The sequence below is a fragment of the Anabrus simplex genome, chromosome X (genome assembly GCF_040414725.1).
Source record: "Anabrus simplex isolate iqAnaSimp1 chromosome X, ASM4041472v1, whole genome shotgun sequence".
Lineage (NCBI taxonomy): Eukaryota > Metazoa > Arthropoda > Insecta > Orthoptera > Tettigoniidae > Anabrus > Anabrus simplex.
In genome coordinates, this window is record NC_090279.1 from 218,839,452 (window position 1) to 218,861,657 (window position 22,206).

A 22,206-nucleotide genomic window follows, 5' to 3' on the forward strand; every position below is an offset into this window, starting at 1 on the left:
ATGGAAGCAAATCGACTGTTACAACATTTACAAACAGGAGTTTTAAAACTGAATTTGAATATACTTTGGATGGGGTAGTTATCCCAAAAGATGGCAAGTGCAAATACTTAGGTGTAAGATTTGAAAGTAATTTGCACTGGAAGGGTCATGTGGATGACATTGTTGGGAAAGCATACAGATCGTTACATATCATAATGAGGCTACTTAAAGGATGCAACAAAGAATTAAAAGAAAAAAGTTACTTAAGTATGGTTCATCCATTATTGGAATATGCAAACAGTGTTTGGGATCCTCACCAAAAATACCTAATAAAAGAAATAGATAGTGTGCAGAGGAAAGCAGCAAGATTTGTAACAGGGGATTTCAGGAGAAAAAGTAGTGTATCAGAAATGTTAGAGAAACTTGGGTGGGAAACTTTAAGTAAGAGAAGGGAGAAAACTAGACTTACAGGATTATATAGAGCCTATACAGGAGAAGAAGCATGGGGAGAAATCCGTGAGAGGCTTCAGTTGGAAAATAATTATATCGGCAGGACTGACCACAAGTATAAAATTAGACGGAATTTTAGCTGAAGCGATTGGGGTAAATTTTCATTCATTGGGAAGGGTGTGAAGGAGTGGAACAGTTTACCAGGGGTAGTGTTTGATCCTTTTCCAAAATCTGTACAGATATTCAAAAAGAGAATAAACAGCCACAGAGAAAATAAATGAAATGTTAGAGGGCATTCGACCAGTGCATGTTAATGTAAATAAAAAATGTGTGTGAATAAATTACTTCCATCCCCTGGTCTAAGGAGTTTGGACAGCCAAAGTAGGGGACTGCCTGTAGGGGTGAAGTACAGTGGGGACTTCGAGGGCCCTGGGACCGCTACGGTAGCTGTGAAGGCCCTTCAGGAACTCTGAAAAGTGGTGGTCAAAGGGGCTCTGGTTAAGACGCAGCAGGTCGTTATGCTACTTAGGTTCCAGAATGGGTAAAGAAAAGAAAAAGTAAATAAATGCAATGTAAATTTTAATCTTATACCAGTTGTACAGTATCATTTGAAGTAATTCCACATACTGTATATCAGTTGACTATATTTGTAAGTAGTACAGGAGATATTGTTAGTAGAATTTTGTAAACAATGTAAATTTATTAAGGATGATCTGTGTGTTTAATAGAAAAAATTGTTAGCGTAAATTATATAATATTGTATTATAGGAAAATTTTATTCTCTTGTTAATTTAATATTTAGTGCTTGACAATAATGTATTTTAGTGTACCATTTGCCACCGAGGTAGACACCTCATTTGCAAATAAAGAGATTTTGATTTCGATTTTTGAATCCTATGAATCGGCTGACGAGTGCAGGTGTGTCCAGACAGGGACAAGTGCTAGCATGGATCTGAAAGTACTCGAGTTCAGTGGTGTATACTGTTCCATACAGTAATTAACTGCAAAGTGAAATCACAAGATGTATTTTTTTATCACTGGTATGACAAGTTCAAAGGAGATTAGCAGAAAGACTGTCAGATGTAAAAGTTCCAGACTACACGACAATTAATATTTACAGTAAATTTTGGATCACCGATCGAAATGCAACCAGGAAAAAACCAGCATTACTCAATATGAACTACAGGAAGTGAAGGACAGATATTTAAAGAGGTGCCAGAAATGTCTGGACAACAATGGCATTTAGCAGCTCCTTTCATAAAGGTGGTAAGTAAACTCTTTTTGAAAAAGTTTTAAAAAAGCTGTTCTGTGGTTCTGTCAGCACAACTCTACAACACCCAAAGGCAGCAACGAGTGCCAACCGGTTCATAGTGCAGTAGATCTCTTTGTATCAGCTATTAAGAAAGATTGAAGGTATGCAATAAATGACTATGATGTCCCGATATATTTGCACAGGACAACTTCAGGAGTAACAATTGAGACTACTTTGCAGGGTTTTAATGTTCGAAACATTATCTAATGAGATCACTTGACAAGTTTGAACAGTGGGCAAGCAGTCGATTCAGAAACGAAAAAGCACAAGCATTTTATGATACCCTTTTCTTGCCTCTCAGTTCACAAGGTGAATGAACCTCGTCATTGCCTTTGGAAGCCATTTCTTCAGCATCTTTATGAATATTCAGAAGTGTTACACTGGTGAGTAATAGAAAGGAACAAGCACGCAACAAATCAAGTCATATACAGAAAGATAGGAACACATAACAGGGTAAACATAATGATAGCTCAGCGTAGGAAGAGGAGACAAAGACAATCTCCACACTGATGTGCTCCCTACTCATCAATCCAGTTCTACATCCATTTCTCCGACAAGCTTGTTTCTACTCCCATCTTCATTACGAGGGCTCGTTAAACCTTCTCTCTTGGAGTGAGAAGTGTAAGCTGAGAGGGAGGAGGGAAGAGAGGAAAATATAAAGATTATAAAGTCTGTATTATGAAAGAAGAACTACGACAGCTGTCATCCGCTCATGGGTGAAGCGCGATCATTTCCATGGCAACAGGGGGGTCAGGTTGCAACTTACTGATGGAAAGGAAAGAAGCACATGGCCTGATTCAGTTCGTTCCTTTCTTGACCAGTGAGGTGCATGTGATATCATTTTCAAGGCAAAAGTATTCTCCCCTGTACCAACTGGAGTGTTTATTTGCTTATTCCTTGGGGATGTTGCACATATAGTTCATTTCTTTTATTCATATCATCATATGTTTATTTTCCTTGTGTAATAAGGGAGCATGTGGTTGCGGGAGGCCCAGCTTCCATTCTCTGCAACAGATGAAGTGCAGACCATGGCGTTACTCTTCACAACCAGGCAAGGGAGATGGTATGTCTTTCAAGGAATTTTATAGAGCAAGAAGAGAAGATTAAGAATGTAAGTGAAGAACCTCCGATTTCTTGCGTTCAGATGAGGAAATGAAGTGCAAAGGCTCTTGGCACAAATGAAATTAGCATGTATAGAGTGTTAAAAGAGAAATTTCCTTCAGATGTGCCCCATACAGACTTTCATCTCCAGGAAAGAAGAGACACAGGGAAGGAGTGGTCACTAGTTTACATAGGTTCCGATGAGATGCAGTCACCGGGCGAGTTTGCCGTGCCATTAGGGGCGCACAGCTGTGAGCTTGCATCCGGGAGATAGTGGGTTCAAACCCCACTGTCGGCAGCCCTGAAGATGGTTTACCGTGGTTTCCCATTTTCACACCAGGTACCACAATTAAGGCCATGGTTGCTTCCTTTCCACCCCTAGCCCTTTCCTATCCCATGGTCACCATAAGACCTATCTGTGTTGGCATGACGTAAAGCAAGTTATTAAATTATGAGATGCAGTCGGACAGCATATAAGAGAGAACAACCACCAACATGTTGCAAACTTCTTTCTCTCATGGAAGCGAAATTATTTAAAGGAAGCCTTTCTTTGCTGAATAAAGTTTTGCATGACCTGGGGTTTCAGTATAAGAAAATTATTGGCAGAAAAGTGATCATGGACAAGGCAGATATTGTGGCTTTGACATGTCGGTTCTTAAGGGCATTCAGGATTAAAATATTATGGATCAATTACCACTGATCTGCATTTAGGGCAGTTACCCAGGTGGCAGATTCCCTATCTGTTTTTTACGTAGTCTTTTCTTAAATAATTGCAAAGAACTGGGAAATTTATTGAACATGTCCCTTAGTAAATTACTCAAATCCCTAACTCTTCTTCCTATGAACGACGTAGGACTAAGGATTGCAGTCAAGGAAACAAAGTTCATCACCAACATCGGAGATGCACCCAAATCAGTGCCATCGGCACTCCTTCAAACACCTTATGGGAGAGAGTCGATGTTCTGATGAGCATTCTATACTTATCTCTGTTGTAGAATTCTGTCTGTCTCTAGTTGTCCATCTTTATTACATGACCACAGAAGATGTCTCCTCTTCCTCATAGCTGTTACAATACTGTTGGTAGAGTTCCTTGTTATGCCTGATTCTGTATTTACCTTCTCTCTGACAGTGCCCAGGATTTTTCTCAGGATCTTTTAATGCTTCAGTTCCAGTTTTTGCATCAGTAAAAGTCCACCATTGGTTAACCACATAGGTATGTATGATCCTCTAGGATGTTGTGTGGATAGATCAAACTTGGGTCAACGCCGGCTGTACCGTACCTAAGAATGAAAGGACTTGCTGGAAGAAAGGGTCCATTTATAACCCTTCACACAGGCTTTGTTGAAAATATGCTCCTGCTCTTCAGGTAAAAAAGACCAGTGATTACCATTGAAAACATGGACCACAGCCTTGATTCCAGGCACAAGAGCTGCCCAACATCCCTGTAAACAATGTTACCATAATGAACTACACTGTCCAGGTAGACAATGCACCAAGAAATTCACATACGAAACTGCTCTCCTGCTATAACCTTCCGTGTGACACTTGTCCTCAACCTTATACGGGAATACAAGCCTAAACCCATACACTGAGCGGATGAACTGACAAGAAGCCACGGTCGTTGCCACTTCAATCCAATAGAAATGATACCAGAATCAAGTCAAGGGTTGCACCGTACGACAAAAGAAAACTTTCACTCTCAATGAAGCTGAAACTTACCATTGACTCCAGAAAACTGGAAGTGTATCATGTTGAAACTGCAACAAGAGTTGGAAGATCCTCCAAAACAAGAATGCATACAGTACTCGATGATAGGGTGGATAAATTTATGATTTCCCAGAGGAGAAATTCCAGATCTGGTTCTGGTACAAGTGACAAAGAGGAGGAGGTGGCTATGGAAGGAATAAAACAGTGGCAGTGCTTAGGCAAGATTGATTGATTGATTGATTGATTGATTGATTGATTGATTGATTGATTTATTTATTTATTTATTTATTTATTTATTTTAATTTCATATAACATTATACTCTAATTTTGTTATATCGATCAGTGTTCGTAAGACAGCAACATTTTAATGCTAAGATTAGCTGCCACAGTGGCAACGTTGTGTGTTCACTTTGACAGCTGACAGTGTTCTTCTTTCCTAATACAGGAACGTACAAAGGTGGTGAAACAGTACGGTAGCGTGCAGCCCATGCTGGTTTAACTAAAGCACGATTGTGGTCTTGATTGATGGAAAGATTTATTTGTCTGTTTAACACATAATCTACATATAAAGACAATATCATATGTCCTCGCCATGCTAAACGATACTGTTGTGTCGTGAACAACTATAATTCAGAATGTTGTAGCGATCCTTTCCTTAAGTTCTTCTTGTTCCCATGGAAGGAATACGAAAAAGAAAAAACAGAAAAACAGTTATTGGCAGTGAACCAAAAGAAATAAGTATTGTGAAATAATACCAAAAATATTTAATTTATACATAATCGACCCCTTGAAAACAATAATGGTGTAAGTCATTATTAAAGCAAATATTAATAATGTTTCATAAATTCCTTGTCCCTGTTTATGTGAACACTGAATTCACATAATCCGATAACTAATTTTGTACTGATTCCAGAGTTCACTCTTCCTGTAAATAAATTCAAATTCATTCCTGAGAAAAATATTAAAGGGAATTATGATTGAATTTTGAAACTTCAGTTTTGATTCTATTTTTACCAACTTTAGGTTTCACAATGAGGTACAAATAAACATGTGTTTTACCAATTTAGAGATATGAAGTTGTATTGGTTCAAACGTTTTCTTTCAAATTTCTCTTAAGGGCCCTTTACACGCTCAGACATTTACACAGATCTGTCTGTACAGACCGTGTTTGTGCAGACAAGTCGTTGCGTGTAAACGAATCGCCGACCGTAATTTTGGTCTGTACTGCGGTCTGTGTTCGGCCTGTGCAAAGTCTGGCAGACAAGTGTGAGCGTGTAAAGCTTATGCAGACAACGCTGCAGACAGATAGCACAGTCCTTCGTCTGGGAGCGTGTATGTAGTGTTGTACTGTAGCGTACTGTTTGCTCTCAATACAGAAACAGCTATGAGTGAGTTTACTCAAGATTCGCGTAATTGTACCCGTACATTTATGATTGAATTCGTAGAACTCTATAAATCATTGCCAAGTGTTTGGAAGATCAAGAGCAAAGAATACAGTGTGCGCAATGAAGAAAACGCGGCATATGATGTATTAGTTTCTAAACCAACATTTCCTTATCACATCTTGTCCATCTATCACGATATTAAACATTAAAATTAAGCGTACTAACTATTTACACCCTTGTTTTTAATTAATTAACTAATTAATTAATTAATTAATTGATTCATTCATTTTGCCCTAGATGTTAACAGTGTTATATGATCTAGGACAACATGCAGGCCTATCTTAACACTTCGTGAGTTCAATTAATGCTTCATGTCACAATTCTGTACCTGATCCAGTTATACTACAATTACAACACACATTGTGAATGATTGCATGAATAGATAAATGAATGAATGATTGATTGCACAATTGAATTGTATTCATGCATATTTGCATGACCTAATAAATACCGCTACTGTTCTCTCCCTGTCACGGATAACCACCAGATGAAAAGAGAGCCCTTATTATTGATGGATGAATGAATGCACTCAACTTACAGCTACGGAACTCCAGCAGCTGAAGAAGGAACACGCAATCTATTTTACCTAAGCAAAATAATGCCTTTGAATTCTCACCTTTAAATATTCCTCTCTTAGAACGTCATATATAGCACGGCATGTTTCCGGAATGGTGTGGCTTAAAGATGAAGGAGACACTATAGCAGAAAATTTAAGGTCCGCATAGCTTTTTCCCGTTGCCAGAAACCTCAATGTTACTACAAGTCTTTCTAAAGTGCTTATCGATTCTCTCATTACTGTCTTCTCTCCTTATATACGGTGTGACATACTGTAACAGCACTAAGAATTTCTCTTCGTCCATTCTCAAGTAGTTACACCACTCATATTTTTCCAATGTTAACTCCTTCAAAAGATCAACGTTGGAAAGCGAAACGTGTTGTAGAAGCCAGTCTTTTGTCCACCTTCTATGTTGTGATTTCTTCCTCTTTTTAACTTCCGAAATAACAACACTAGACAGAAGTACACTTTGTAAGTTAATTGACTTAATGTGGCCATGGTCAGGAAATACTACCTGCGCTTGTCTCGATTAGAAACACAGGACTGTGCGAAAGCTGTACAAATGGTCGGAACATGTAAACGCAGCGTGAACAGTACAGACCAGATGTGCAGACGGTCGTTGCAAACGTGGTCTGTGCAGACAAGTCTGAACGTGTAAAGGGTCCTTTATACAGTATCAGGAATCTACATACTGTGAAAAAAATCCTCAGCCTGTTTCCAGTCATTCGACCGGATCAGGAATGGAATGAGTGAAGCCCCCATCTAGCGTCGAGGATAGGAATTGTACTGGCTGCTGAAGCCTGTCGTTCTCCTCTGGGGTAATGCTTAATGACTGACAGATGAAATGAAGTGATATTGCAGAGTGTTTGACTGACAGATGAAATGAAGTGATATTGGAGAGTGTTGCTGGAATGAAAGATGACAGGGAAAACCAGAGTCCCCAGAAAGAACCCTGCCTCCCCTCTGCTTTGTCCAGCACAAATTTCACATGGAGTGACTAGGATTAGAAACATAGAACCCAGCGATCGAAGGCCAATGCGCTGCCGCCTGAGCTACGAAAGCTCAAAATCTACACAATATTCTATAGGATAATATCCTATTGTGAGCTCTTGTCTTTCAATATATGACTTGGTTAGCTGATTTTGTTTCTGTCAATGAACCTAGACGATGTGCTAGTTGAGCATTATGTGAGCATGCACCCCAAACAACTTCTCTGTGGACCTGACTTGACTGAACAATGCATCCACATGCACCAAACACTACAGTTGGTATTCACATTTTATAAATCCTCATAGGGGGAATTTTTAGGGAATGTTTTACCACAAGAATCTTCCTGTATAGGACACTTCAACAGACAGAACAACAACAAGGAAGGAAGGTCATGAGCTACTATGTACAGTACTAGTCTGAAGAGGATCCAAGGTCATAGTACTCTAAAAGTTCAAGGTGAACAGGCCGAGGGTCAACAACAGCACAACACAGCACATGCAGAACTACACAACACCTTCACCCTCCAACACACAAAATACTCACGTCGGGATCTCTCCGCTTATCCGTTCATTGTCGCACGATGTGAAAGGAATCAAGAAAAGAAGAAGAAAACAGATGTTTAAATTATAAGCAAAGACTTGAAAATGTTATACATTTCTGCAGTAAAAAAGCCAATGATAGACAAGAAAGGAAATACATAAAATAACATACCATTTAAAAATCACAATTTAAAATTATAATACAAGGCAGTCTTTTATGACCAACCAATGCACAAAAATTCATAAACCACTCAACACTTACTTTCTGCTGCATCCAGTGGCAATATAAAAATGTCAATGACTGAGTCAATTTTGCATAAAAACAGAACAGAGATGGAAAACATTTCTCCTGAAATATTGCACAGAAAATCATGCAGGTAAAACATTAACCGATACCGTAATAATTAAGAGGAGGGTTGTGTAAAGCTCTATGATTGGACCTTTATGTCTTCTTATGCATATAAATGATCATAGGGATATACACTATTAAAAACATTACCAGATTGTCTTTACAAACAGCCTTAATGCTATTCCATACAAAAATCACCCCAGTACTAACATACGGTATAGAACTGATTTGGGAAAAATTATCTGTAATTGATTTAACTACTCCGGAAAAAAATAGCATACCTGAAAAGAGTGTTGGGAGTCTCAAGAACAGTATCTTCTCATCTAGTTTATGAACTGGTAAGAGAACAATTCTATTTAGAAGATCTACGGCAGAATCTACCACTACCTGCTACTATTTTAGCAACTAAAGCAATCCAGAGAAGAAAACAAAAATGTGCAGAAATACCTCAAGACTTCTATGCTACTGATGCAATGATTGACAGAAGATTGACAAACAAAAACAAACCATTAAAATCTGTTTTGACAAGACTCGCAATTCATGGCTTTTATCATAAATTGTGTATTAATAAGAAATTTCATGCGGCAAATGTTCCGTGTGTGTGTTTTTTATGTGGAAAATATTGTGACAAGTATCATACAACTGTTTGTAGCAAGAGAGTCAGATTGGTAGTTGTTTACAGTAAAGTCTGAATATCATAATTTGTACTTGCACATTTGTGCGCAATTCCAAATACATATAAATGATCTGAGCAAAGAACTGGAATCACAGATAAGTCTGTTGGCAGATGATGCTATACTGTATAAAGTAATAAATAAGTGATAAGATTGTGAGCGACTGCAAACAGATGGACAGCAGACAATGGTATATGTAAATGGGGGTGAAAAATCAGGTTCTAAGTTTCACCTATAGAAGAAGTCCTCTCAGTTTTAATTACTGTGTTGATGGGGTGAAAATACCTCATACGGATCACTGTAGTAGGAAGATTTTCATTAGGTAATCATAAGTTATTAACAACGGTATAAGGTAGGGGGTATACAAGTCATTGGTAAGACCCCAACTAGAGTATGGTTGCAGTGTGTGGGACCTTCACCAGGACTACTTGATTCGAGAACTGGAAAAGGTCCAAAGGAAAGAGACATGATTTGATGATTTGTTCTGGGTGATTTACGACAAAAAAGTAGTGTTACATAATTCTGGGCTGGGAAGACTTGGGAGTAAGCAGCTCAACTAATCAAGCTGTACCATATGCTTCTGATGCAACTGAGAACATTGACAGGAGTAACATTCCTGGAGATTTTTTACACTTATTTGTCTGCAGACAGATTTCACTTTCTCTATCCTAGGCCTAGGGATACTTAGTTCACTACAGATCAGATAGTGGTCTGCATCATTAAAAAAATCCCCATCCCCTGAATACCCGCATATTCCTAACAGATTTCCTAAATTCAAAGTCGGTTATGATATAGTGCATTATGGATCTGGTGCCCCTACCCTCCCATGTGTAGCGGTGAATAGCCTTATGCTTGAAAAATGTATCTGTACCTGCTAAACCCATACTAGCACAGAACTCAAGTAAACACTTCCCATTACTATTAGCTTCCATATCTTCCCCACATTTAACCATCACCTTTTTGTATCCTTCAGTTCTATTTCCAACTCTCACAATGAAATCACACATTAGCACTAGCCTAGCCTTGCTGTTGACCCTGACTACGATGTCACTCATAAAACGTGTCAACTTCCTCGTCATCTGCATCCTCAACATAGCAGACAAGAGCAAGGTTGGTTTTGAGCAACACCTGTCACTGTAACTGCAGGGATGAAATAAGATCTCTTTACTGATTGAGCTTGAGCACACATTATGCACTATTCTTTTGTTGAAATGATTTGAAGACTTAACAACATATTTTATAATCTTGGTAATATTCCTTCAGAAATTCTTCTAATAACGTTATAACATCCTTTCCTAACTTTCCCACTGTTAATGTTTTAAGTGTTAAATTACTCACGCCACAGAAAATATCATAGTGAATAATGTTAACTGGTTGGAAATATCTTCAATAATTTTAAATTATAATGAAAACTATGTGTATACATTGAAGTTAAGGTAAATGAGGAAAAAGGCATACGACAGAGTGCGACATAACAAGTATCATACATTTACAAACATATCTTTTGAAATATTAATATTTTCACTAGAATAAACAAAGTATATTCTATAAAAGAAGAAATAAATTGGAAAATGCAGGTTTTTGGTCCTAAGGGTGTTCTTTCCTCCTTAACTTAAATGTTTAAGATAGCCTATATGTAGGCTACAACATTAATTTATACACACAACTCTTTTGGTTTGGTTGGATATTTTAGCTTCAATTCATGGTAAAATCAATCATAAACACATCCCTCAACTATCTAAAACCAGTTTCTTACCCACACCATTGGTCTTCCAACTCTGACTCTATTGTCAATTAGAAATGGGTTGAGATTTTTAATAACGCAATAATTGTACATAACTTTTGGGAAACAAACTCAAATAAACTGTCCATAGAAGTTGCAATAAAGAGAGCATCACACTTCTCTTTGCTGAGTCCATGGCCCCCGAAACACAAGTACTTGCATAACCTTACATGCTTTGCAATACCCAGACATTAAAAAAGGTGGAGCAAAATGCAATATATTCAAGAATTTAAAAAAGATTAAATTAACACACCTAATTAATTGCAGTGTTTAAGTCTAGATTAGAAAGAAAGTAATTTATGTAGTATTAATAGAATAAGCATATTATTGTTAAATAAATAACATACACTTGTAAATGACAAAGTCCATCGCATAGTAAAATAATTTAATCTTTTATGTACGTGTCTTCTTTCTTTTTTTCAATTTCTTGAGGTCAGCACAGGAGAATCTGGCCCAGTTTTACAGCCGGACACATCAACCCTACGATGTCAGTACATATTGAGTGTTTCTGTGATGGTTATTAGTGTTTCCCTCACATCTCTGCTAAAGACCAGATTAAGCCCAACCAAGGCATTCCTTGGACAAGGGTGATGGAAGAAGGAAAGGTTTTACCCAACCTTTTCTCTGGGTTCACTGTCACAGGCCTTGTGTACAATGATGAAAGTCATCCTCCCCCACATTCCCAGTTCTTTCCCATAATCTGTCTCATCAGTCTTACTGTTGTTTTCCCCCTAGCATCACCATCTTCCAAAGAAGATGCAATTAATCAATGTGTTCCTAGCCCCATGTCATCAAAAAACAACTTCTACTCCCTTCTCCTCATTGTCTCTGCTTATCTCAACTTCTGTAGGAAGTTTTCTTATCTGTCTAACTTGATGCTAGAAGGAAAAGTAATGCCCAGAGATTAGCTCTTTAAGGACTGGAGCTCTTTGTTAACCACTTGGCTCACATTTCCTCTCTCAGATCCTCACAACTAGCAGGAGTCAAGTACAATTTATTACAAGTAATAAACTGTTACCTCATTTATTAATGCTTGCAGCATGACTTTTTAACACCTGCAAATGGTATCAGTGAAGATTATAAACATCAGGCTTTATGGAAAAAATAAATATTAATGGACTTTTCAGGCATTCCATAGTAACGGGTGTTACAGAAATGAACAGTTCAAAAGAAAAATTTGGAGAATGAAATAACAATTAATTGATCAAAATATCATCAATTCCAAAAGATAGCTCTTACTTTTGTGTGTACTATGGGCTATTATTTTCTGAAATAAAACTTTTCTCAGTATTTTAAATATTAAAAAAAAAACGATACTGTAACAGGTGTTACATGAATGCAACCCACTTGTTGGGGTAGTTGGTGAAAATCAATAAACTCTGTGAGATGACAGCTAATAGAAACTTGCAAATTTTATTGCAGACCAAAGAAACTCTAGAAAATCTAAACACATAATTTTTTTTTAAAGAGACAGTCATCAGTTTTCTTGTTATTTTACTATTTTTAATGTAATGTTATAAAATGTTATAACTGAGCAAAATTGGCAAAATGCTTATTGGATTAAAGGAGATAACAGTAGGGCCTATATAAGGACAAATTAAAGTAAGATTGTTTGTTTAAATGAGTAAATAAAGCATTAGAGTTTATGAACAATTTTTATGACTTCTTAAAAATGATTCTGAAACTAGTATTTTAAAAGTTATTTATTATTACATGCACATTAGAATCATATTTATAATTACAGAGAAACTTAAGATAAAATCTAGCATTAATATTGTTACAAATTCTACCTTTTAAATTTTGAAACCTCAAGAACTGCATCTAAACTTTAATAATAACCATTTTAAAAATATGTTCAACACTAGCTATGCCCATTTATAATATGTACTGTTCATATGGTTAAACATACCACCATTTTTAGATAGTTTACAAAAACATGCCAAGGTTGCAGTTTTCATGGAATCTAGAGTATGTTTACTTCATTTCAGGTGTATTCATTTTTTTAATGATCTAGGATACTAATTTCAATTGTGTTCATCTATTGTACTAAGTGTTATACCGAAGAGTGAACAAATAAACGAGACTTACCGGGTTCAGAGGAATATCAGTCTGTTGGGTCCGCCTCGAACCCCATCTCCTCTGGGATTCAGACGGCATGATAAGGCACTGAAATGAAAAACAAATTTCTGTAGTAATATGGCTTCCACCACAAAGACAAAATTCCACAATCCAACAAATGACTGTGTTTGTACAATGCGACTGCTACCATCTGCTAAAGTGCAAATATAGACAAAAATCTCCAACAGGATACAGCGAAATGTAAATTAACACAGCAAAATGAATACTCATATGAGTGCTCCTTATAAATAAATAATATCCCTCAGTGTAAAACAGAAGGAGAGGATGATAACAATATAATGCTACACTTATCCTCTGTTTGAACGAGACAAACGGACATAATGGTGAATAGAGTGAAACTCCAGTAACAACCTGGGAGATGTGAAGGCTTTCAGATGAGATCTGGTGAACTCAGTGTAGAAGAAGTCAAGGATGTGGACAGTTGTTGCTAAAGACGGAGGAGCTACACAGGATGTTTGGTAATGTATTTGAAAAGTACGATAAAGAATTATAACTATGAACAGGAGGAAGAAGCGAAGTCTGAAGTGCCTGTCCCAACAAAGAGATACTCCAGTAGCCATCAGAGTTGTGAACATGTTGTACAAAGCTAGAGAAGGCAGTAGTGATATCGTGAAACAAATTATGAACAATGAAGGTGATTTAAGAATAGGTTCACGTGTTTATCAGTACAAAGAGACAGTCTGAAATTGAGGAAATATTTTTAAAAATGTATAATGTATTCTATAAAGAAGCCTCTCATTACTTTTAGAAAGTGTCACCTCAATTGATGGTACCCACTTCCCCCTTGTTTCTCTCTTTGATAACAAGGGGGAAAAGTGTAATGAAAACCTACTTGATAAAAATTATTACCATAGATTATTTAGTTTTGAAGAGCCTTTAGATGCGAGTAAAATGGAATGAATGGACCATAACAGAACCAGTAATGTAGTCACGATGGTATTGTACAAGTTCTACACGGGTACACTTTTCTCAAAAAGAACTGAAACTATGGCTGATGTTTGAGTGGATTTCCACAGGGTTTGTTAATAAATAAAATTATACCTGATAAAATACTAAATGTCAGGAACACAAAACCTGTCAATGGACACTAATCTACCTAAATGACTGAAACTCAGAACAACTTGAGAAAGAGGCTTTATTTCACAAGGAGGCCGTAAAAGTAATTGATCACTTTCATTATGTTATCTTTCTTCTTTACTTTTTCGATGACAATGAATAAATAAAAACCTCATAGAGGACACATAACAAAAGGACACTTCATCTGAGTCTGTCACATGCCCATTCCTTTTTCTTTTTTGAGCAACTGTACATGGGATCTATAAACTTGACCATATTAATGGTCTATAGTGGTTCGTATTAACTACTTACAGTGACAAACTTATTTCACTGAAAAAAAAAAATGCATAACTTATAAAGAATCTGCCTTGTCAATACTAATCAAAACCTATTTAATGTATGTTAATTACTCATACATAATTTTATTTTAAACAAGTCATTGAAATTGTAGCTGCCTCTGTGGATCAGTGGTAGAGTGTCGACCTCCAGATCCCAAGATGGCGGGTTCAGACCCAGCAGAGGTAGTCGGATTTTTGAAGGGCGGAAAAAAGTCCATTCGACACTCTATGTCATATGTTGCCAGCATGTAAAAGATCTCTGGTAACACATTTGGTGTTTACCCGACAAAATTAATTAAATCTCAGCCATAGACGCCAAGAGAGTTTTGGTTTACTTGGTGTGCCACCTAGTGGGCTTAGAGTAAAACGGAACATCGAAATTGACGAGCAGACAGCCAGATGGCGTCAAGTTGAAATGTCTGCACACGGTTGCCGAGGCCATACAATTATTATTATTTTTGAAATTGTGAAATACTTTCGCTGAATAAGATATGTTCTCGAAATATGTACGAGTAATTAACACGCATTAAATAGTTTTTTATCAGTAATAACAAGGCGGAATCTTTATCTCTTGGATTTTTTTCAGTGCAATGAGTTTATCTACACACAGATGTTTTAAAAGGCCTTACAGAAGCTAAAAATATGCCAAGCAGTTTAGGCTTTTCCCCAGCACCTCGTACCCTGTGGGTGGAGACTGTGCTTGTCATACAGGTGCTCTCGACTTGAAGCCTGGGTGGGACTATTAGCTGAGTGTGGCACTGCTGCAGCTTACTTGTCCCACGTTCCTCCTCCCTCGATCAACTTACGTTCTTTCCTGATCCCGGCAGTATTGGGTTTACAAGGCCTAGCGAAGCCTTCATTTTCACACACGTCCCTTTCTTTTGCCAAAATCTTCATTCTTCGTAGTGTCAGACCTCCTCCTTTACCCTTCTGATTACTGTTAATAGAGGATGGTTGCTACCACCTACCGGGCGAGTTGGCTGTGCAGCTAGGGGCACGCGGCTGTGAGCTTGCATCCGGGAGATGGTGGGTTTGAATCCCACTGTTGGCAACCCTGAAGATGGTTTTCCGTGGTTTCCCATTTTCACACCAGGCAAATGCTGGGGCTGTACCTTAATTAAGGCCATGGCCGCTTCCTTCCAACTCCTAGGCCTTTCCTCTCCCATCGTCACCATAAGACCTATCTGTGTCGGTGCGACGTAAAGCCACTAGCAAAAAAAAACCACCACCACTTACACAGTCAGTATCACAATGAAAAATACAAGAAGTTTTCTGGGCTTGTAGGCTGTGGTCCAATCGGGATTATAACTCGCAACATTTCACAGGAAAATTACAATTGTATCAGTTTTACATCCCAGTAACTAGTACTACTACGAATTTCGGAGACTCCGAGGTGCCGAAATTTTGTCCCGCACGAGTTCCTCCCAGTAAACTGAACTATTGGGAGGGGAGCGAGCAGTAGTTGACGAGAAAGAAACACCTACGATGATTGCCAACATCCGGAACGGAGAGGAAGCAGCAGTAGAAGAATAAATTGTAAATGCCAGTAAATCTGCCCACATGAAGTTGACGTGTTTGAGTACGTACGCTATCTTAAAATACTACCGAACTGAGCTGGGATCGAACCCATCACTCACCCGAGAGCAAATACCAAATTGTGAAAAATAAAGAAGTATAATTTAAAAGAATATCTTCCTTATAACATGCGACCTTGAATATTTTTAAAGGAACTCTTCCTTATAACATTCAGTCGGCCTTGAATAGGCAGGTTCGGTATACGCTACTAAGTTAGTTTGACGTATGCCCAGCTTATTTCCCAGTTATCACTAAAATTTACCAAAAATGAATGCCATATGAATAAACTCTCAATAATGTGTGTACCGGTACGATAATGCGGGCTGGCGATCGTCATAGCTGACACGCTTACCGAGCGTACCGCTGGAACTTGTACTCGATCCTTGTACACCACCAAGAACCTTGGTACGGTATTCTCTTTGCGGTACTCTACATAAAACTCACATAATCGCAAGAAGAAGTAAAGTTTTAAAATATATCTCGATTGGTTATGTGTATTTTCTCCCCTCTTAAAACAAATAATAACCGCGACAAACATGAATTTTAGTCTTAGTAAACTGACTGATGTTAAAATCATATTGTACCGGTATTATGAAAGATTCTTTGGATCAATGAATTGGTAAAATCTAAATACAGTACCGGTACTGTAAGAAGTTTGGTTACAATATATCAATTATAAGACAGGCAGACATCAAAAGTGAAAACGAAAATTATAAGAATCATAAAACGAAACGGTACCGGTACAGTAACCAATCTTACGTAGCCTATTTCAGTTGCATTTCAATAACATTCAAAACGAAAATTTCGCTCTTCCTTACGTATACTACAGTAACGAAACTGAAAATGGGAGAAATTAGGTTTTAGAATGTAAACGGCTGCCTTTTTGTTTTTTGTATATACCGGTCCTGTATTAGCCAGAAAAAAGCTCAAATAATTGTTATGAAACTAAAAAAATATTGTAAATAAATAACTTATATACAAACACATATACCGCGCCAAATAAACTTTATTTTTAATGGCGTTCTCCTGTAAAGCAACGAATTTACAGTTTCTATAGTACCGTATACGTATCGTAGGAGCAGTCGATATATATGGAACATGCCCAATCTTACGTAGATTATTTCTGACCAAGTTTCTGACACTTTTCCGTCTCAATAAAATTCGAAGTGAAATCAAGGATTCACAGTATTTAAACACACTTATATAAATCTAGACAAGAACACTGAAAGAATAGTGTGCATAGTCTATAAATCTTACATGATCAGTCTGCAGAAGTATAAACCACTAGTGTCAACTGCAAGGTGCAGCCCGTACCACAATACAGAGAGCTATACAAAGATAAAACAACCACACCTGCCGAGATAAGACAGACTACGTATATATGTGTTCCTTCACGACACCGAGAACACTCATTCATTCCATTCGGGGAAATAGATTAGTTTTCACGTTTCTGTCGAGTGCCTCATCCAAATGTGAACGTAGGCGACCTAGTGAGTAGGGGTGTACCAGGTCCTATAAAACACTCGCCAATTATCAGACATCACCTGTATTCCACGACGTGACTATGAAAATGCTTAAAATGTCAATAAAGTAGAGGACAGGAAATCCATCAGATGACAATACCAGATATAACCTACTTGCTAGAAAAATAGCAATAAAACGGTCACCTGATTAGGAGCCCAATCGTAATAGGGGCGACTATCTGTTGGATATTCTCTCCCAACACCGGACCGTTTGATATTTACACGGATAAGAAGCAAACGTATCCTTTTCAAGTCAAATATTTAACTTTTTCCATGAATTAGACTTTTAGCGACTTATTTTGTGGCAGTTTGCCAACGGTTATCCAAAAAGCATTTTCGTGCTGTCTGGTTTTTTAGGTTATATATTTTTATCGGCTCATAATTTGTTAATAACATACAGTATAATAGTGAAGTGAAAGTTACGAATTAAACAAATACCGCAGTTTTAATATCCACAAAAACATGTAATACTTAAACCTTTTGGACAACTTAACATGATTTAATAGTTGAAAAATTGTACCGTACTTGAAACATCAGAGTGTAAAATGTTTTATTCATTGAGATATTCCAATTTTGTTTGATACGCCGATTATCGGTTACTGCATTGAATCAGCTTTCAGACTTTTTGTAGAGGACAGTTGTCTAGTTGTACTTCGTCTTAAAACAATAATCCCCACCACCACCTCAGACTTTTATCAGTGCCGGTACAAGAAAAAAAAAATTCAGTATCAATATACTTAAACCGATTTAAACCACACACACAAAAAACGTAATAACTGTCCTCAGTATTGACAACTTTGAAAATGTGAGGTGACGTCACATGTCTGGCCAAGGAATAATTGCAAACGTTTTACTCTCTGCTATGTGCGTGAAGTCGTAAAGTACAATGTTTGGTAACCATTAAAAGTCGTAAAGTACAATCTTTGGTAACCATTAGATTGTAGAAGTTTCCTTGATTTCACTGTTATTAAGTTTAATATTCTATAATTCTATAATATTCTTTCCGGCAGATCGGTTTGTTTAAAATCATTATTATATTTTAATAACTTATACATTTGTTTAGTGGACTTACTACTGGCCATGTCCAACTCCATAGCTAAATGGTTACCGTGCTGGCCTTTGGTCACAGGGGTCCCGGGTTCGATTCCCGGCAGGGTCGGGAATTTTAACCATCATTGGTTAATTTCGCTGACATCAACATGTCCTCGGACACTCCCGGCACTAAAGCCATACGCCATTTCATTTCGTTACTGGCCATCACCACACATATTGCTATTTAATAACTAGTTAAACCAATGTCGACTGAAGTTTGTGGTAACGATTAGATTTGACTCTTTATAAATACTCGTCAGGAGGCCCTCTTAATCATTAAACTGTGCTAAACAGACACGTAAGAGGGGAGTCGCGCAACAGACCCGCTCACACACCCTAGCAACGGCCTTGGCTGTGTTTAAATCCGTATAGCCTACAGCGTGTACATCTATCTAAACATTTTTCGGAGGGTGATTATTGGGATCAAAGAAAAACGAACGTCCGTATGAACATATGCATTAGTGTTGACGTACGTACAGCGTTGCGCTTGGTCACGTTTGTGTCGTCCATTTTGTTCACCAATGGGACCACATTCGGACGAGATGCCATTAAAAACTTGCATAACAGCACACAGGTGCGTTGTTGAAAATCAACAGCACTTTGGACGCAATGTGTGGCCCACACAACTGACAACTGAATGGACCAGTGTATCTGACCGTGAGGGACACACTATCTGTACCGTACTACTGGAACATGCGCCCCTAACACTTCGCCGCGCCATGTTGGGGCTCCAGCTCACTTTAGTTTGCATGAACGTTAGTTTTTGCACGCGACCTTCCCATGACGGTGAATCGGGCCTCGAGGACCAGTACATTGGCTTGCCCGGTCTCCCGACCTTAATCCACTGGACTTTTATCTGTGAGAAAGCACGGTAAGTGTGGTATAAGCTACTCCGGTTAACGACATCGAGCGAGTTAGACGTGCGGTTAGAGTCGCGCAGCTGTGAGCTTGCATTGGGGAGGTAGTGGGTTCGAATCCTAACGTCGGCAGCCTTGAAGATGGTTTTCGGTGGTTTCCTATTTTCACGCCAGAAGAATACTGGAACTGTACCTTAATTAAGACCTTCCCAAGCCTAGCCGAAACTCTTCAAACATCAGTGATCTACAATTAGAGTTGTGGCCCAGGTGGCAGATTCCCTGTCTGTTGTTTTCCTAACCTTTTCTCAAATGATGGCAAAGAAATTGGAAATGTACTGAACATCTCCCTTGATAAGTTATTCCAATCCCTAACTCCCCTTCCTATAAACGATTATTTACCCCAATTTGTCCTCACGAATTCCAACTTTACCTTCATATTGTGATCTTTCCTACTTTTAAAGACACCACTCAAAATTATTCGTCTACTGAAGTCATTCCACCCCATCTCTCCGCTGACAGCTCGGAACATACCACTTAGTCGAGCAGCTCGTCTCCTTTCTCCCAGTCCTTCCCAGCCCAAACTTTGCAACATTCTTGTAACACTGCTACTTTGTCGGAAATCACCCAGAACAAATCGAGCTGCTTTCCTTTGGATTTTTTTCCAGTTCTTGAATCAAGCAGTGCTGCTGAGGGTCCCATACACTGGAACCATACTCTAGTTTGTGATGATAATTTAAACCTCAAACTCAGGCAAAAGCTACTGAGATGTTACATCTGGTGAACACTGCTTTATGGAGTACGAGATCTGGACTGTCAAACTTCCTCCACGAGCGAATGAGTGGTCTTTGAAATGTGGTTACATAGGATAATACTCAGAATACCCTGGACAGATTTTGTAACCAATAATGAAGTGTTAAGAAGAGCTAGAGATGGCAAACATCATCAGCTTATTTAGGCCATGTTCTACGAGTATGGGCTACTACATCTGATATTACAAGGCAAGCGTTCAGCTGGTAGACCATGGCTCAAAACTATCAAAGACAACAGCGAACAACTCTACATATTAGCTACAGAAAGGGGTGGTTTCTCCAGGGTGATGGCAAACATCTCGGGGACCGGGTATGGCACTTGAAGAAGAAGAAGAAGAAGAAGAAGAAGAAGAAAGGATATAAAGGAGATGGTGCATAAGCCTCTGGTAAGACCTCATTTGGAGTGTGTGCGACCCTCACCAGGATTTCTTGTTACGAGAACTGGAAAAAATCTGAAGGAAAGCAGAACGATTTATTGTGGATGATTTGCTAGAAAAGATTAGTGTTGTCAAAATGTTGCAAACTTTGGGCTGGGAAGACTTTGGAGTAAGGAGACGAGCTGCTCGACTAAGTGGTATGTTCCGAGCTGTCAGTAGAGAGATGGCGTGGAATGACATGAGTAGACGAATACGAAGATAAAGTTGGAATTCAAAAGGACAAATTGGGGCAAATATTCATTTATAGGACGAGGAGTAAGCAACTGGAATAAATTATCAGGGGAAATGTTCGATGAAAACGTTTAAGAAAAAAGATAGATAAACAACTGCCACCTGGGTGACAGCGGATAGATCATTTATGATTGATTGATTCGCCAGTTCATGCATCTCCTATGCTGTTGTAAGACATATGTTCGTAGGCAGACGTGTTCTTGTTTTGATCCAAGGAATCACATCCTCACTGTCGCGACGTTTGTTACAAGTGTTTAGACACACCCTATAAGGTGCAACTTGGTTAATTCGAACCTGAAGGATGCAGAAAAATCGAATTAATCACGAGTTCGAATCACACACCGTATTTACCTGAATCTGGAATTTAAAACGATCCCTGGGTTTTCTGAAGTTCCTTGAGTAGCAATGACACTCGAATATGGTGAAACAATATTAGCTTTGTTCGTGCCCATTAAATTATAAAGCAGAAGAAGAACACTGCACATCCTTGGCCTACATGTCTGTGTTTATATACCCGCATCAGAGTCGCATGTGCGCTGCAGCAACACCCTCAAACGGAAACTTTTTGATCGCGCCTTGTAGAACATCTGAAAGTAAATGTACGAGAGAAGTAAACGTCCAGATTGCACAGGTGAAGGGAATTAGGTCTTTACTAACATCGAAGGCCATCTGCATGGAGGTAAGAATACACTTCGTAAAAAGTTCTGTGGAGTGTTGTAAGCTATTGCTATTGCTCAGAAACATGGCCCTTACGGACAGCGGAAGCCTTTGAGATGTGGTGCTAGCGTCGACCTTCGACTGAGAGAGAACGTTCTCAAAAGAGCAAATGAGACACGCACCTTGGTTGAAACCTTGATAGCTTTGTTTCCCACTTACACTGACTGACAGAGCAAATGCAACACCAAGAAGGAGTGGTTCGAAAGGGATGAAAGTTGGGGGAAAAACAGAGACGGCACGGACGAATAATTGATGTTTATTTCAAACCGATATGCAGGTTACACAATGCGCACGGCATCGACTCAGTAGGATGTAGGACCACTGCGAGCGGCGATGCACGCAGAAACACGTCGAGGTACAGAGTCAATAAGAGTGCGGATGGTGTCCTGAGGGATGGTTCTCCATTCTCTGTCAACCATTTGCCACAGTTGGTCGTCCGTACGAGGCTGGGGCAGAGTTTGCAAACGGCGTCCAATGAGATCCCACACGTGTTCGATTGGTGAGAGATCCGGAGAGTACGCTGGCCACGGAAGCATCTGTACACCTC

The 22,206-nt window shown here is 38.6% G+C and overlaps 1 protein-coding gene across 3 annotated transcripts in view; it reads right to left on the reverse strand.

The window, feature by feature from the left end:
• Positions 1-22,206, reverse strand: part of rho-4 (rhomboid-4) — a 128,731-nt gene that overhangs the window by 58,097 nt on the left and 48,428 nt on the right. Inside the window, exons 1-3 of one of the 3 annotated variants that reach the window (XM_067158847.2) lie at positions 17,251-17,325; positions 12,974-13,051; positions 8,084-8,098 (exon numbers count right to left, since the gene is read on the reverse strand). In XM_067158847.2, the coding sequence (XP_067014948.2) occupies positions 8,084-8,098; positions 12,974-13,042 (84 nt within the window). In that variant the 5' untranslated portion in view covers positions 13,043-13,051; positions 17,251-17,325. Of the gene's footprint in view, positions 1-8,083; positions 8,099-12,973; positions 13,052-17,250; positions 17,326-22,206 lie in introns of those variants that run through there. The other 2 variants (XM_067158848.2, XM_068230568.1) reach the window with 2 other exon arrangements.